Source organism: Spea bombifrons, chromosome 2 (assembly GCF_027358695.1).
Source record: "Spea bombifrons isolate aSpeBom1 chromosome 2, aSpeBom1.2.pri, whole genome shotgun sequence".
Taxonomy (NCBI): domain Eukaryota; kingdom Metazoa; phylum Chordata; class Amphibia; order Anura; family Pelobatidae; genus Spea; species Spea bombifrons.
In genome coordinates, this window is record NC_071088.1 from 85,886,351 (window position 1) to 85,903,955 (window position 17,605).

Genomic DNA, 17,605 nt, shown 5'->3' on the forward strand with positions numbered 1-17,605 from the left:
CGAGACAACTGTGCATAATGTATATTACACCACTTATTTACGCTACCACACACTGTTCCAGAAACGCCTAAAATCTTTTCCTCGTAATGGCTCAGCCCAGCTTTACATATATCAATGGAGATCCCAAATCAAATGGGTTCCACAGCCGATTGAGGACAATAGTTTTGGCAAGTTGTATCTCTGTGGGACAGCATGAACATATCTTGCATTGGAGAAGTACGCAAAATGGTTTATTCTGAGAATTATGGAGGTAGCGTTAAAAAAACAAAACAAAACAACAAAAAAACCCTCATCCTATTCAGGACACCATTCGATGAATAGGTTTCCAAGAGGTAAGGATTTCCTTAACAGTTTAAGAAGGCAGTGAGGGGACAGTGTACTACCCCACACCAGCATTTGCTTTCCCAGGCAGCTCTTCTTAATGTTCTGGTTTACCGCTGTCATGGAAGGACTGGCAACATTCAACGCAGGGGACAATTTATGGCAGGTGACCAGTAAAAAGCAAGCCAAAACACATTTGAAAAATTCCAATGTGTACTGTTCACCCTTGTTGCATTAACAGTAAGGGGATTCATAAAAATACTTAGAGAACATAAAGGTTTCAGTCAATGAATAAATTGTTCCTAAATCCCACGTTACTCCATATACATTATTTTCTCTGTGTGGATTACCAGTAAAACACACAATAAAACTTTTTTTTTTTAAAAAAACTATTAAATCAGAACTATCATATGCCCATCTGGCAACTACACAGATCTGCTCTTCTGTTCCTTTTGGCATTTTGGACAGTTTTGAGTTTTATGGCGAAGGTTCAAAGGTGAACTCCCACCAGCTTTTGCATAATGTTTTCAGACAGCTGCATATTAGCTGTGAATGCATTGTAGCTCTGTCCAACCTAGTAGACAAACATTCTGACCATGCTGCCTATGGAACACAAGAGAACGGCTGAGTCTTAATCACCCAGCCGGACACTCTGACTAATGAAAGACTATGGAGCAAACGGACTTCATTAGCATTGCCATAAAGAGTCAGCTCAGTGTTTGAACGTGGAAAGCCACCCAAAATATCACACGAGTAAGGCAGCCTCTTGTCTGCAGATAAAGGAAGATGATTGGAATAGATTGAGAGAAACCCAGCTTTTTGTCAGTGATAATATACAGAGCCATATCCTGTAATGTATTTTATACTCCAGGAGAAAAATCTTTTTTCCCCTTTAGCGGTATTCACATTAACTTAAGGGCTCTTGTGGCAGTAAAATATGTGGCAGCATCTCTTTCCTGCTTCACAGTTTGGATCACCTCTGCTAGTCGCCTTCTGATTTTAAGCGATCATCGCCCACGGAAGCTCTGTGGTGTTTTTTTTTCTCTTCCTAGCCATCTGTTTGATTGCTTGAAGGTTCTTTTTTGTGCGGCTTTTGATTTGATAGGAAAAGATGAATTTCAGCGTCTCAGTGTTTACCGTTGCCTCTAATTAGGTATTTTTAATTCTTTCACTGACATTTATTATTCATCTGTTCGAACTGTTGAATTCCTCTCCAAAATCTAAATTTAAGGATGCTGAAGCTTGAGTTAATGGCCGTTTGATTAACTTTTTGCATGTCTGATGACACACGGTTGCCAGCTACCCAGCCAGCATTTTAGGATGCATTCCAATGCAATTACACAAAGGCAGGGTCTTTATCTTGCCTGTAGATATTGAATATTATATGATGGGTGAAGTCACTACATTTTTCCCATTAATTTAAACATTTAATTATGGTTGCCTAAGCGTTATAGTAAGATCTATGTTGGAGTGAAAAAACAGATGGACTTTAGTAGTACAAAGTCCATTCCACATTTTCTTCTTCTTTCTTCAAAATAACCATTATTCAGTGTGAGATTATAACTTTTAGCAAAGCGTAATTATCACTCATTGGTTTTTATAGTGTCATTCTGGGCCCCTCTACAAAAAGATGTAGTATCATTCGATAAAAGGGGGGTAAATGTCAAATTCTCACTTGGCTGCTGAATGTTCAGATCTAAAATGGGCTTATAGCACCTACCAAATCCATGTGAATCACGCCGTAATTTCTCATTTTCTGTTAGTACTATTTCTAGTGCTGTTTTGCGTTCTGTATATTTTTTATGTTTATGTGCAATTATTGGGACGCAGTCGATTTTAAAATGATACAACCTTGTGAAATTTGTGTATAGTGCCGGTCATGAAATGTCCTCGTTATCATCTCCCAATGATGGAGATCTAAAACGGCTCAAGGCAGTCTTGCTTAAGAACGCAGGATATAGGGGATAATCAGGCTAGTAAGTATAAAGTGATGCTGTGGGGAAGCAGACTGTACGATCAGGGACATGATCTGACATATAATGAGGAAGGGTTCCCACTTAAATGTACCATGTGACTGTAGACGTTCACTTTCTTCCTCAATAATGTATTCCCTGTTGTAGTGTCACATGTCTGTTATATTCTGAGAATTGATCAGATTTATACAGGGAGGGAGTAGAGGGTCTTTGGACAAATGAAGAGGGACAGAACATGTGGTGGGGGGAGGGGAGAGGCAGCAGCTTTTTTTTCCCCCACTCTAGATTCAGCAGCATAACAAGTCTGAGTACAATCAAGCACAGAAAGGCCATTTTGTAGCAGGGATTCTGCATGACGTATTACCGCTTTCTGGCATAAATCTTGGAGGACCAGTAGGCAGAGCAGAATTGAAGCTGACAAGTCTGCATCTTGTGGAGGACTGTAATCTACTGTAGGAGAGAACAGAGCCACTTAATCACTGCAGCTGTAACTAGGAGGCAGGGGAAGGAGCCCAGAGCGAGGCAAGAGGACAAGAAGAAAGTGTTGGGTGGAGGGGGAATTAAAAAGCATTTTTGGTGCATGGGATGAAGCCAACCATGGAAACTGCTACGGAGGAAACTACAGAACAAAGCCAAGACAAAAAAGGTACCCGGAGAGCCAGCTCTTGTATACAGCCTTTCAGTGAGAGCTAGAAGGCTCAGGTCATTATGTCTTGGGCTATTTGCTTTTTTTTCACTATATGTTGAGCTTAGTAAATAGTGTTGATAATGCATGGTTGTGTTTTGAATCCTGTGTAGCATGTCAAATGACTTTCAGTGCCTTTTATAGTATGCAATAGTAACGCCATTAGTTGATCAAGGTTTTTATGAGCAACAAATGGTAATGTTCCATTCTTTACGTTAATTGTTACAATTGACTTCTGTTAAACCAGATTATATATTTGTCACTTTTTGTGACAATATTTGTCCTTTTACAGTTACATTGTAAGCCTTTCTTATTTCCAACATACGCCAGTTTTTCTTGTCAGCTTTTAAACTGTTTCTGCATCTTAGTGATACGACACCGTTGTTTAGCATGTGAAATCATATACAGGAGGAGTGGGTCTTTTTTTCAGAGAAATGGTTTCTTAGCAACTCGGAGCCATGTTGCATTTCGGATTCCTATGAAAAATAAATGACGCCATCACTTTGCCATAACGGTTTATGCGATGCCTTTTGGTCACAATTCATTGACCTGATAATAAATCGTGTTTTTAGAGAGCTTGTAATCTGTTTATGTAGTTGTATACATAAATGATCCCTTTCAATCTGATATTGGCTGTGTGTGTAAACACACATGCAATACATACGCGTGTATGCGTAATAAAGAAAAAGAGTTTATATGTCGGGTGGGTTTTAAGGAACAGGTCACCTTATTTAAAAGAAGTGAGTTGCTTGTTGCTGTTTGACATATTATATGGAATCACATAGATCACAGTCAGCAGTCCCAAGGTGCAAAGCTTTAGATTATTGACTGGGAGGTTTACTAATTTTCATTGTCCCGTGATCATGATTCATCCAGCATTAAGAATCCAACTTAGTCTCCCATCAGGAGAAAAAAGTTTATTATAAGAAACAAAGAAGACTTTCAGTCTGTTATTGCTGTTAGGTAGTTGCGCTGTAGTACAGGTTTGCACATGGCTTTACTTTTGCTTGTTTCTTATTGTAAAATGTAGTATAATACTTGCACATTCCGATTAATACACAAATTTTACCTGGACTTCAAGAAAGTGGTGTTTTTTAAACCTCCACCTATTACTCTTCAACGCTTGCCACAAGGACGTGCCGTGCAACACATCTCTTGTTTTGAAATTTGATTACAGGGGCTGAAATCTAGTGGCGCACGTAGCCCAAGCTAGTAGCGTACATGGTTTGTTACGTACAAAAAGCAACAAATCTGAATTCAAATTAATCTTCACTTTGTAATTCAGAGGTGCGTCAAGTAAAATTTTAGTTCAACTCAAAGTTTCATTTCTTAATGCACTGATCAAAGGAACCTTTTAAATGTGCTGGGAAGAAAAAGAACATTGTGGTTATTTTTATTATGAAGTATGAGCGTCATAAGTGTTAGAGGCAAACAAAAGACATCTTATTCCATAGACATTGCCTTCTGTCTAGGATTTCCTTTTTTTTATTTTAAATAAAAGATCGTTGTGCGCAGCTATTTTCAAACTTCTCCTCTTCCTATGGGTAATGTATAAAGCAATACATACAGAAAGTGCTAGATGTGTTTCTCATTAACACTTTAGGCTGCAATGAAAGCAGTGGCGGCAGCAGCAGAAGTGCATTGCTTACGCAAAGTATTGTTCAGATGGATTGAGAGAAATTGGCGCTTAGTTAGGAAAGAATTAGTATATTGCCTCTTTAATCCAAAAACGTACTAAGGTTTCTTTACATTAGAAGCCATGATTAGGTATTTTTTGTGATAAGGTGTAGGGACTTGCTGCAGGCATAAGGAAAATATGTGGACTTGTGTAACCAGAAACTTTCTCGCCCTACCCGCTACCATGATCTGGCAGGTTAGGCTGATCAGTTTGCCAGTGCCAGGTGCAGCAAAGACCAAATCTGGAAGTCATGCATCGTGAGCGGACATACATACCCTAATTGCCTGTGCAGAAGGCTGACATGATGCTTTCAAGTGTAAATCATCTTGAATTTTATTAGGTTCCATCATATAACTCCTAGATAGGAGCCAAAATCAAGAAGTGCTTCCGTTTTGCAGCTTTGATCTTGCATGTCCCGTCATCATCCTAAGGAGCAATACGGCTTTCATGTTCTTGCTGGACACTGTAAAAGCTGGATCATTTTGTTTAATCCACACGTTTGTATGAACTGTTTGTATGCAGTTTGGTAAACCAATCCACAAACCACCCTCATTTCTAATGATTTTGTGTGATGTATGCTTTCATTTTATGGCATTTACACGTAATTAAAGTGTTGATTCCCTGAACATTTTAATTTTCCTGCAATCATCTCAATTACCACGCTTTACTAACCTAAAAATATTTTTAGAAGCAGTGGGATAAAAACACATGGTGGGGCTAACTAAATGATGAATCTGTATGCTTCATAAAATATGAGCATTGTCCGTTCATAGGCGCCTTCTATTCCCAATCGTAATTTTATTTTTATTTTCATAGTTTTTTTTTGACCCCCCTTAACTTTTTATTTTTTTTAAAATTCAGTTGTTAGTAAACCCCCAATACATGTTGTGTGAGTAAAGATTAGTAAGTGTTGTAGTTTGTATGAGTGTAAAACCTTCCTACAAGTGGATCTTCAACTGAAAACCATGAGCAAAATGAAGGGAAATTTGTATGAAATGCATTGGCCGAAAGATATGTATAACTTGAACTCTTAAAGAATAATAAGTCTATGTAGTAACGCTCTTCTGGCTAGGTGATGTTGTGCTTTTGCCCAGAACTCTAGAAGATTTGGGGTCATAGTTTGTGCCTGTTCATTTTTGTTCAGTGCATTGACCTTTCCTACTAATTGCTTTATCTTTAGGGAAATTAAAGGGCTCTAATATGAACAGACTGAGCCATGATTTTGCATGGTATTTAGAGAAGAAGATAAGCCATCCAGGGTTGTTATCACAACACTGAATTGGGATGCAAATCTAAAGTCGATATTAAATGATGCTACATATTGATAATTTTCAGACCTTTTTTGTCAAGGTGGATTTGCCTACCTTTGCAAATACATAACACAAATATGTTTGACCCTATTTCCACCCATACCCTGCGGATATGAGGGGCAGTTGACGGCTTCTAATAAGCATGCTTCTCCTAACAAATGTAGCCAGGAGACGCAGATATTTACCCGAGTAGCGAATAAAGTACCAAAGCGATCACTTAATGCAATGTTGTGCTCTCATTTCATGTAGGAGTGTCTTTTTAAAAACACATCTGTGTGAACACAGGTCTATCCAATATTGTTGACTTTCAGCAGACTGCAATCTACGCAGATCTCGATAGACTGCTTTTGTGAACCTTATGTACAAAAATATTTTTTTATGCTTTAACTAACTAATATATCCATAGCTGAAAAAAAAAATAACCCAAATGTGGAATTGACCTAATCCAATGCTGGAGAACACTGACTTTTTACCACCTAAAATTGGCAGCCCACAGCAGACCAGAAATGGAAATTGGCAGGTACCACTGGATGTACGGGAGTTCAAGGCCACAGCAGTACCATCAAGTGCCAACAGTGAGAGGCAGTGAGGGTCCTTTGGGGAATCAAGGTAACTAATGGGCCGGGGTGGTGATCTGAGTGCAGACACAGTAGCTGATAACTCATGTTTGCCAGTAGTTGTTTAGATTTCGAGCTACACTTGATTTGTGCCTCATAGATGAATACATAGTTACGCTCTAAACCTGAAAAGTTTCCAATAACTATGCTCGTAATGTTTTGTTGCATTGTATTTTTAGTAGATGACAATAGCAGAAATGTAGAATAAAGAAGATGCCTCTAAACAAATGAGTTGGGTGGGGGTTGTTGGTTTAATTCACTTTGAGGGAGGTTCTAGATTTTCAAATTTAGAAGCAAGTTAAATTTAACGTGAGGTCCTTTGGATCCACTGTTTTAGGATGAGGTGTTGCATTGTGAAGGTTTCTAATTTTGTTTTAAAATGCTGTTAAATTGAGAGAAAAAAACTCTTATCACATTTGATTAAAGTGTTTCTCTTTTCTATTTTTCTTTCTCTGTCTCTTGGAGTTTCTCCACTTCTCCGACCATGTGTTATAGATTGAATTTAGGGAAACATGTATTGATGTAACGTTAGAGCTAAAGAAGGGAGACCCAGGATAAGCCCTGCCTTCCCAGCCTGATAACTATTGTCGAAAAGTTTTAGGGTCGGCCATTGACTATGTAATTATCAACCATCGTGTCTGCATAACAAAAGCTGATGTCTTTAGCCTCACTGACCTGAATGAGCTATTGCTTTAGCTAGAAACTTTTTTTTTTTCCTAATACATTTATTGCACAAGTATTTGGATGGCCCTTCCTTCTAATCATGCCACGTGTACACCTACATTAAGTATGTTATTAGAAGAAAGTGTATCGACTCTTTTAGTTTTCATATGATGAGAAATGTATTCTTGTAGAATCACAAATCCATATGGGCACCTTGCAGGGAATAATGACCACCGCCATTAGCTGTTCTTGGGTGGACATTTAAATGTCTTTGGTAGAAATACATTTTTGAGCATTAATGTTAGTTTTACTATGTTATGGTCAGTCCCAGTATTTGATTATTCCTCCAATTGATGTCTAAACGAGGCATTCACACAGCATGTGTGAATATGAATATATATATATATGAATATATATATATATATATATATATATATATGAATATATATATATATGAATATATATATATATGAATATATATATATGAATATATATATATATATATATATATATGAATATATATATATGAATATATATATATATATGAATATATATATATATATATATATATGAATATATATATATATATGAATATATGTATATATATGAATATATGAATATATATATATATGAATATATGAATATATATATATATGAATATATATATATATATATATATATGAATATATATATATATGAATATATATGAATATATATATATATGAATATATATATATATATATATATATGAAAATATATATATATATATATATATATATATATATATATATATATATATATATATATATATATAATGAGTGCCTTTTTCTTATTACCATTTCCCCCCATTTTAAATAACAGTGGAAACATTTTTCCCTATTAGATTAGTTTGGAAAAAGAGCAATGATTCATTGAAAGCGAGGGATTTTGTGTGACAGATGCGGAGGAAATATGTATGCGCTCTCTCAAGCAGTATCTGATTTCATCTGCGGATGAAATAGTTTAAATACTAGCAGGTCTCTCCTCTTTAGAGCGAAGTTATTTTTGCTTAAATGAGAACACTCCTAGTAGCAGTGCTTTTTTTTATTTTTTTTTTTTTTAACCAATATTTGCTAACTGTTCTGTACTGCCCCAGCGCCAAGCATGAATGTATATTCAAACACTCAGTAGATGCTTTAATTTGTATTTTTTTTTTACTTTGTTCAATAATAAAAAAGAAATCTGAAAATGACGGATTCCCACCAGTTTTGTCTCCATGCAGCCAATCACTGTGGAGGAAAGCACTCTAATTAAAATCAGAAGGAGTGCTAAATGCACCCAGGATCCCTGTATGAATTCCCATGTTTTTGGTGTGATGCAGTTAGTGAGTATAAATTAGCAGAACATTTTGGGAGTAAAAAAGCTCAATAGAAAAATTAAAATGGACGTACCACCAGCTGCTGACAAGATACCCACAGGTCCAGGACAGAAAATACAGTAATGTGACGTATATCAACGTCTCGGCAGATCAACAACCAGGCAGTGTTCACTTTAAAAAAAATAAACATAAAAACAAAAAGTATAATAGAGTTTGAGATTTCTGTGACACTTGGATTGATCTCTCGCCCTCTAAGGGGCCACTTAGACCATTCATTTAGAGTGCTCAAGGTATTTTTCAACTGGGGAAGGCAGTTATGCTCATAAAAAAACGACAAATATTTGAATTTAAATCGGCATAATTTTTTTTTTTCTGGCTAAAATGTGGCTTCTTTTGTTTAAAAACAAAAGGCTGCCTCGGGTGGGTACTATCTTGGCTCGTCTTTTGTGAACTTGCTGGTTTCCCAGCTTTGCATATGAAAAGCCCAGAACTGTGATTCCATCCTGCACTTCCTGAGAACCTTGAGGAGCGAAACACTGCTTGACAGCAGAGAAGTTTATTCAGAAAGGGGAGAAAATCATTACATACTAAACTTTATAAATATCAATTGTGTTGACTATATATATATCAGAAGAGTGTAATTATTATTATTATTTATCATTATTATTTTATGGTTGGGAAATACTTGGCATGCATCTTTGGGTGGTGGTGTTGGGTATTTCTCACAAAAGGAGTTCTGCTATTGTAATTAAAATAAATAAGTGGAAAAAAAAGCACTTAGTTCATCAAAAGTTACCTGTGTGTTGCTATGGTTTTCTATGTATTTAACATAGAGCATTTTCTTCCTTTTTTTCATGTAATTACATCTTTGAATTTCTTTTAGCTTGGCTGAAACCTCCAGTTGCATCTTATATGTAAATGAAATTGCCCGGATTCCCTTTAAGAGTAATCTGGCCCCCCAGCTTTATCTGCCCCCCTCCTGCAAATGTGTTAAATCTGCAGCCAGGATCACAGGCAGCTTTGAGCAAGTTGCTGGGCCGTTATTAACGTGTTTCTATGACAACGGCTGTTCACAAGCCTGAGGACAAAAATGTTTTTATTCTGCTGCGTTGAACAAAAGGGGTTCTGGTGATGCTTTGGACAAAATGGTCTTTCAAAGCATGAGACATTGATGTGTTTTTACTTTGGACTTTCTATTCAGGGTCGTTTTTAGTGGGAGTTTATTGGGGATGTGTAATATTTTAAAAAAATAATATATATATAGAGATATATAGAGATATTTATAGATACATTTATACCGGGAAGGCCTATCTAAAGACGAAGGATTTTAGCCATGCACCAGAAACTTTTCTTTACACAGAGAACCTATCGCGGCCTCCATTTTGTATAATGTACAATGCTGTGAAAAGGATATGAATGGGGCTGGAAATGGAAGGGATGGGCAATACATTGCATTATTGCATGCTTTTGCCTCTTTGTAGCCATTTCTCTGCCGGCGGCTGAAACGTACATGAATTACTTTTCCAATGCATGGCCAACGGGAACTGGGGGTGCATCTGACCCTTTTAATATCATTGTTTTATTGCTGGCCCTACTAAAGATACCATGAACATACACACACGTATACACCACACATTGCACGTGTACGGTGTAATACACAGCTCTTCATCCAAATGATGATGGTTTATCCTTATATAGGGAATAAACAGGTTTGCAGGCTCGCCTTGGGAAACTGCCAAATGTGTCCTTCATCTCTTGGAAGCTAGCGGTTATTTGGTAGTTCTCCACTCACCTTCAAAAAATGACCTGCAATTCAGCTTCTTGAATAAAATGTTTTGAAAATGTTACATGAGTAGCATAAATGAATAACTCAAACGAAGGGAATCAGGCAACCGCATCAGACTTAAGTGAGAGGTGGAAAAGATTTTCCAGATGGTGCTAGCCACCTGGGACAGCTACTGTGCCCTGGCGTTTATTATTCCATCCCATCACACCAGATCCTTTTAGCAAGGAAACGCGTCCCAAAGGGAGCCTCTCTGTGTTTTTTTGTTTTATTTTTGAGCCATTTGGCAGGATACTGTGTATAGATCATATGGGGTTGACTGTGTCTAGGCTTAATTGACTGCAGTATTTGGGTTCTTACTTTTAAACATTAAATATTAATTGGCATAAAAAATCATTCCTTATAGTTAGAAATTAGACCATGGGATGACATGAAGCCAGATGCTATACTGATCTTTGATCTCCATCTAATTATTCAGAAATATGCAGTTTTATAGAAATCATAATAATAAATCAGTTTTACTGATTGGTGTTAGGCTTGTAGGTTGCACAGCTCGCCATACGACAAGCAGTCCTGAGCATTTCATATTTTACTCTGATTTGCGATAAAATGTGATATGATTTATAGACTGTATTAAAAAGCTTCGTTGGGTTGAGACTGAATTTAGCTTTTTTTCCCCGTAAACCTGAATAAACAGTAGCATCACATGTTATTACAAGCCATTCTGTAACCTGCTGCTCGGCTGTGAATGAGAGGGTTTTGAAATGTAATTTCCCTTTCCCTGGAGGAATCATACATATCTATTATCTCTAAGTCTGCGTGTTATCTATATTGTCTAGTAATAAAAGGTAATTGAAAGCTTTTTATGGCCACGACAAAGTGCCTAATTGTTATTGATTATTGTTATTGACTTAACCTACTTATATCTGTTTTGTAGGCATTTGATTTGCCAGTTTATGATTATATATGCACTTGGCTGAAGAACTGGACATAGAAGGGTTTTACCTTGCCATGGGTTGGATATTGGATCCAATTTAGTCTAAAGGATATCTGATATGAAGCTGATTGCTAAGTGACTCAGAGATAACAGGTCCCTGATGAAGACGATCAAGCCAGCCCTTTTTTGAAGCGCATGAATGCTGCCATAGGCCACCAAACACTGAGCTAAATGTTGACATTCGGTTCATTGTGCTATTTTACTCTAACTATGCCCTGTTGTTGAAATTCTACATGAGCTAAAATGGGCTTTCCTAAGCATGTTGTAATGTCTCAGTTGCAGAGAGCTTAAGTCCTTCTATATGTATGTGTTCCTTGGGTACTTTTAAATCTGTTGTGTTATATCTACTATTTCTTAAGAGTAAGGGGGGAGCCAGCTCATACCTGTTAATGAAGAAGAGACGACTGTTCTGTTTATGGGACCGTGTTATCTATGCCTCGAGTGATGGTTACTGATAGGGGCGACCAATGTAAGCAGGCTCTGTAAAAACCATACCGATCTCAGCCAAGTTAAGCCCGTGCATAGTTTATGGTTTTAAAGTGTACTTCATGGGCACACCCTCAGAATTTAGATGGTGCCAAAAGGAACTTCTATGCTACTAAATTTACGAATTGATAATTCTTAAACTTTCCAAGGATGTCTAGGAGCTTTGGTGGGAGAGGACATTTGTCTACACCACAAACAATTTGAGATATATATATATATATATATATATATATATAATATTATGGGGCATATGTGAAGGCTTTATGAATTGCTGTGAGTCTTTGCTAACTACATAAAAGCACAAATGTGCTTTGTCTCGTAATGACCTGTTGAGTGGTGATCTGACTTGAAGGCCAGCACATCGAATTGATGCTTTCACAAGGGAACATTGGTATTAGCACATTTAGCTATTTCCTACTGTAAGGCAGTACAATGTTTGCACGGTAGTTGCCTTGGATACTGCCTCCTCGAAAAAGTCTCTACCCTGCACCATTTGGTACTAAACGGCCTAAAGACTTCAACAAAGTGAATCGAACAACAGGTAACCATCATGCTGGGGAGAAACGGCAACTCACATGATGTTTATTTCTGTTTTCTTAGCATAAGAGGTATTGGGTCCATATGTGCTAGATAGATTCTTGAAACGGATATTATATATATAAATATTTATTTTTTTATTTTATTTAATATAAATTTTATTGAAGCGGTCAGGAGTCTTCAATACAAGCATGTCTGATTTATTTAGCTTTTTTGTTCTTTCTGAGGGCGTTGGTTTTTTTTGGGGTTTTTTTTTTGTGTGTCTCTCTCTCTCTCTGATTTCCATAACTAAATTAGGACAGTATGTTCTAGTTATGAAGAAACAGTGCAGTGTGGCTGGATACATTATACAAAAATAAAATGATTTCTAGTGTCTGCGTTATCATGGTCTGCGAACACAAGAGTCATTGTTTAGGACGAGGTAATGACTAGGCTGTGACCCACTTAATTGAACGCATGGTAAACGAAACCAGATTTTTGTTTGCGAATCAGTATGTTTTAGAAGGGGACACTTCTTTTAATTGAGGGATTTGAGGCGCTTAGCATTTTTGGTCTAGTGTGCGCAATAATGAAATAAGCACAATACTTCAAATGACATCTTGTGCAAGGATTTTGTGCCTCACGCTAGACACCAGATGGCCGATTTTTTTTTTTTAAAGACTGAATAATATATGAATATCAGCAAACAGTAAAATATCTAATCTGGATTGCTGGAGTCTACAGATCAGCTAAAGCACATTTATCGTGCAAGTACTAATGCGCGTATTTTGCTCAAATTTGTTGTAAGTCTTGTTTTGTTTTTTTTTTGTTTTTTTATAGTTCTCATCTGTAGGTCAGTTTAGATTTTTTTTATTAAACTCCAATAAAATCATAATAACTTTTTGTATATTTGTTTTTCTGCTTTGTGGCAAATACAGTAGCCTTTACTAGTGTGTGTGAATAGTGTTCCCTCGAGGCAGACCGGCAAAATATTACACTTTTACTTTTGTGTGTCTGCCTCTGTGGAATTTTGTAATTTGTGTAAGTAAGCAAACCACCTTGGTCAAAAGTATCTACATTCTATTTAATAATGATAAATGAATGCTAAGCTTTTGACGTCAGTATAGTTGCAGTCTACTTTAGAATGACTCTTTAATGAGAGTTGGCTTTTTTTGACCCATTTGGTGTGCACCACTACAAACGTAAACATGGGCAAGATATCCAAGTGGCGATATAGGCAGTTATTATAGTGGAATAGGTTTAGAAGTGCTGTAATACAGAAGAGACTCTCACTTATGTGGCCCTTAGGTTTTTGCAGTGCATTTATTTTTCCATAGAACGGGTTTGTGTGACAATATAGAGAATGCTGGCAGTGTGTAGTGTTGTTATTATAATTTTATATTATGTGAGTCTTTGTATTTTGCTAATTTAACCTTTGTGCTAATAACACTATAGAGGTTATTATTCTCTCGTTCTGCAAGAACATAACCCCAAAATAACCATAACCTATGTTTTGGGGATGTCTTCCATTTGTGTGAAGTGTTATAATAGTTATCACTGGAGGAGAAGCATAAGAGTACAACGCTTACATGTGGTCTCTTCTTTTGGCTGTTGGGGAGTTTTTAGTTTTTTATTGCCAAACTCGATAAATCTTCCTTGAGGCATAATACAAAAAGACTCACAGGAGGTTCATAGAAGGTTCATCTGATGAGCTACCAAAGGTCTGTTCATCCGGACACCCTCAGGGTGCTGTCACATTTTTATGGCCGACGGCCTGTCAAAGAAACGCCATTGGCTTTGTCACACTTTGCTACCACTTAAATAGGGTTTGACCCACTGGGATATAAATCTCTGAAATGTGTGTTGGTATGGAAATGTTGTACCAGGCCGATTATACGCAAGCAGAAAGGACGTTGACTTATTGTGTGCACTCTTCTTGTGGTCAAGTAGGTTAGGGAAGTGGGTGCAACACTAGTGGAATAAAACCTAATTCAAGGTCAAAGTTTGACTCTTGTAGGCTATGCTGGTGGCTGAATGCATTTACATGATGTTACTGTTACTCAAAGCTTTTTCTCACGTGTTAAGGGGCCTTGCTAGCTGCTGGGGGCTGCAAATTGGTTCTCACGAGAAAATATTTATACTCAAGCTGACCGGTATTTATATGACCCATGTCTTTTCTATACATAAGCAGTGGCTTTTCAGCTGCTGAGCCTGTAAGAAATACAGAGCAATGCCTCATTGTTTTCATTAGTTCTGTAGTTCACATTATGTCCCAACTCCTTAGTGTACAGTATATTAAGATAAACATCTGCTATATAATGATATTCCAAACGCCATATGTTGGTAAGTAATGTGTCCCCTCTGGTAAAAGTATCTTTTGCTATGTTTTGGAAGCAAGCGTTTCCTCTGAACCACATGCAAGTAGTATGTAATTTATTACATTAGAATAAGCCACTAATTCTTGACTTTTCATACAAATATTAATTAATTGTAGGGCAGATAACAAACATTTTTCTAGTCTTGAAAGGAGATTTGTACGTGTTGTCGTATGACCCAACCTACTGGTTCCCATTTCTAAAATCTGCAAATATGAAGATATTTTTGGACACTTGCATCTCCTGGGGTTTATTCAAACTGCTAGAATGAGTAGAATAATATATTATATTCTATAAGTATTGTGTAAATATTTGGGAATATGTGTTGTCTACCTCCTTGCTGGGAAGGCTGATGTTCCTGTGCACCCCATACTTCCCGTTCTAAAACAACCTACCGCTTATTCCATGTGTGGGGGAAAAGCGCTTACAATTTCAATGATTAGAAGTTCCTAGTTTTTTTCCTATAAGCTGTTGGCTTATCATTTTTGTAGGTCTGGAGCCTCTTTTCCTAGTATGAGGTATGGATGTCCTACTTATAACTGCATGTCTTCATGACCAAATAAGAGTCATTTTAGTTAATCTGGTGATGAGGTTTGATGTATTTTTGCATAATGTCATAGTCTTGGTTATTCACATTGTTCCTCTGCTTGCAGTTTTGGAAAGTTTTTTGTAAATGATATAGAGATTTTGCATGGTCTATATTATTGCGTCATTTGTTCATCTAAAATGATCTAGATCCTTATTAATGATGGGAAATGGCTTGCAGCTGCAGCATGGGCTCCTGACGGTTCTTGCAGTTGTGTGTGTGTTTCCTACGCTCTGTTTTCATTGATTGTGCTTTATTATCTGCAGGTTGCTTTGAATGCTGTATCAAATGCCTGGGAGGAGTCCCTTATGCTTCACTGGTGGCCACCATTCTCTGCTTCTCTGGAGTGGCCCTCTTCTGCGGCTGCGGCCATGTGGCACTTACAGGAACAGTAAAAATACTTGAAGAACACTTCTCCACAAGCCCTACCGATAATGCTCTTCTGACCGAAGTGTAAGTAGAAGCTCCGGGCCAGTGCTTCTCGGTACAACATTGATCTTTAATAACATCTACACTCATTCCATCATGTGGATTTGTAGTATTTCTATGATGCTATGAAAACAGTCTGTAGGAATAACACCGGACATGGGTTTTTAATCGGTAAAATCTACATATATAACAGTTAAGTATTCTTGGTACGTCCTTTTAAAGTACCAACGTGAGCTTAAGTCATTTATTTGCTAGGTTGGTAGTTATGAATGTGGTAATTTACCCCGGTGCTACAATTTCATTTTGTATATGATCGAAATATTCATGTCTAATGTGTCACTGGAAGATATTTTCTTGGCACATGTAGTATCGGTCTGCCACTGTGAAGGTGCAGACTTATACTAGATACTGTATATATTACATGTGCTCACACATACTTAAAATGCTCATTTTGTTTAGAATTTTTGTGTATATAAATACACATCATCTCCATTAATTTGTACATGTTTTCTATAATACTGTAAGAAATGTATGGCTAATTGAGTGATGAAAAGTGATGCGATGGTTCCATTATGTTACTGTTAAGGTGATCTGTTGGCACTATGAGATGACTCTAGATGACTCTTGAGCAGAGTTTAAAAATCTGATCTGTAAAATCTATAGGGCGGCCACTCCTGTTGTGCATAGCTAGACCTGGAAATGGTTAGACTTCTACATTGAACCGTATACTTTATTCTGCGTTATGAAAGGCATACCCCAGTGAGCTAGAAGTGCACTGCTGGTCCTTCATAGATAATACAGAGAGATATTTTGAAAGTCCTTACATAGACTTAACAGTGTATTAATGTAGGGTCATTTCCCAACGCTCTTACAAACAAACAGTTACATCCTCTAAACAACACATTTTTACTGTTTTATGTAATGTATAGCTGCCATATGTTTGTATTTCAATGTAATATTGGATTTGTTTGTCTTGGGACGTTGCCTTACTGACCCAGTGTTCAATGACCGATGTATACAACATTGGCCATCTCAAAGAATTGGAGTATGACATGTTTTTAATTGTTAAGAATGTTCAAGCATGTTTCCTTTCCAGAAGGCTGAAAGCATTGTTTTCTGTAACTAGTTAATTATGTGAGAAATACAGCATCCATAGGACTCAAAAGCTGGGCTTCACTACAAAATAGTCTAGAAGCAGGGATTTCAGATGAAGGTCCTATGTAAGCCCTGATTATATTCATATTATAGTAAAATGGCTAAATCATAGCTGGGCAGATGGAGAAAAGTAGGTAAGTCTTATTTTTTACGCCTTTTCTCTCTCTCTGATTTTCAGAATACAGTTAATGCAATACGTCATCTATGGAATCGCATCATTCTTCTTCTTGTACGGAATCATTCTGTTGGCGGAAGGTTTCTACACCACCAGTGCTGTTAAGGAACTGCACAGCGAGTTCAAGACAACAGCCTGTGGACGATGCATTAGCGGAATGGTGAGCAGTCTGACACCTAGGACTTCTTATATTGGTATATCTCATACTTGGACCTATTGGTAGCACAACGCTACTAGTTCCCATGATAACGACCCCAAACACACCTCCAAGATGACCACTGCCTTGCTAAAGAAGCTAAGGGTAAAGGTGATGAACTGGCCAAGCATGTCTCTGGACCTAAACCCTATTGAGCATCTCAGGGGCATCCTCAAATGGAAGGTGGGGGAGTGCAAGGTCTCTAACATCCACCAGCTCAGTGATGTTGTGGAGGAGTGGAAGAGGACTCCAGTGGAAACCTGTGAAGCTCTGGTGAACTCCATGCCCAAGAGGGTTAAGGCA

The 17,605-nt window shown here is 37.3% G+C and overlaps 1 protein-coding gene across 5 annotated transcripts in view; it reads left to right on the forward strand.

The window, feature by feature from the left end:
* The window catches only part of GPM6B (glycoprotein M6B), a 43,642-nt gene that overhangs the window by 19,806 nt on the left and 6,231 nt on the right, over positions 1-17,605 (forward strand). Inside the window, exons 1-4 of one of the 5 annotated variants that reach the window (XM_053455013.1) lie at positions 2,591-2,940; positions 6,457-6,576; positions 15,614-15,800; positions 17,110-17,266. In XM_053455013.1, coding sequence (XP_053310988.1) covers positions 2,880-2,940; positions 6,457-6,576; positions 15,614-15,800; positions 17,110-17,266 — 525 coding nt within the window. In that variant the 5' untranslated portion in view covers positions 2,591-2,879. Of the gene's footprint in view, positions 1-2,590; positions 2,941-6,456; positions 6,577-15,613; positions 15,801-17,109; positions 17,267-17,605 lie in introns of those variants that run through there. The other 4 variants (XM_053455015.1, XM_053455014.1, XM_053455016.1 and 1 more) reach the window with 4 other exon arrangements.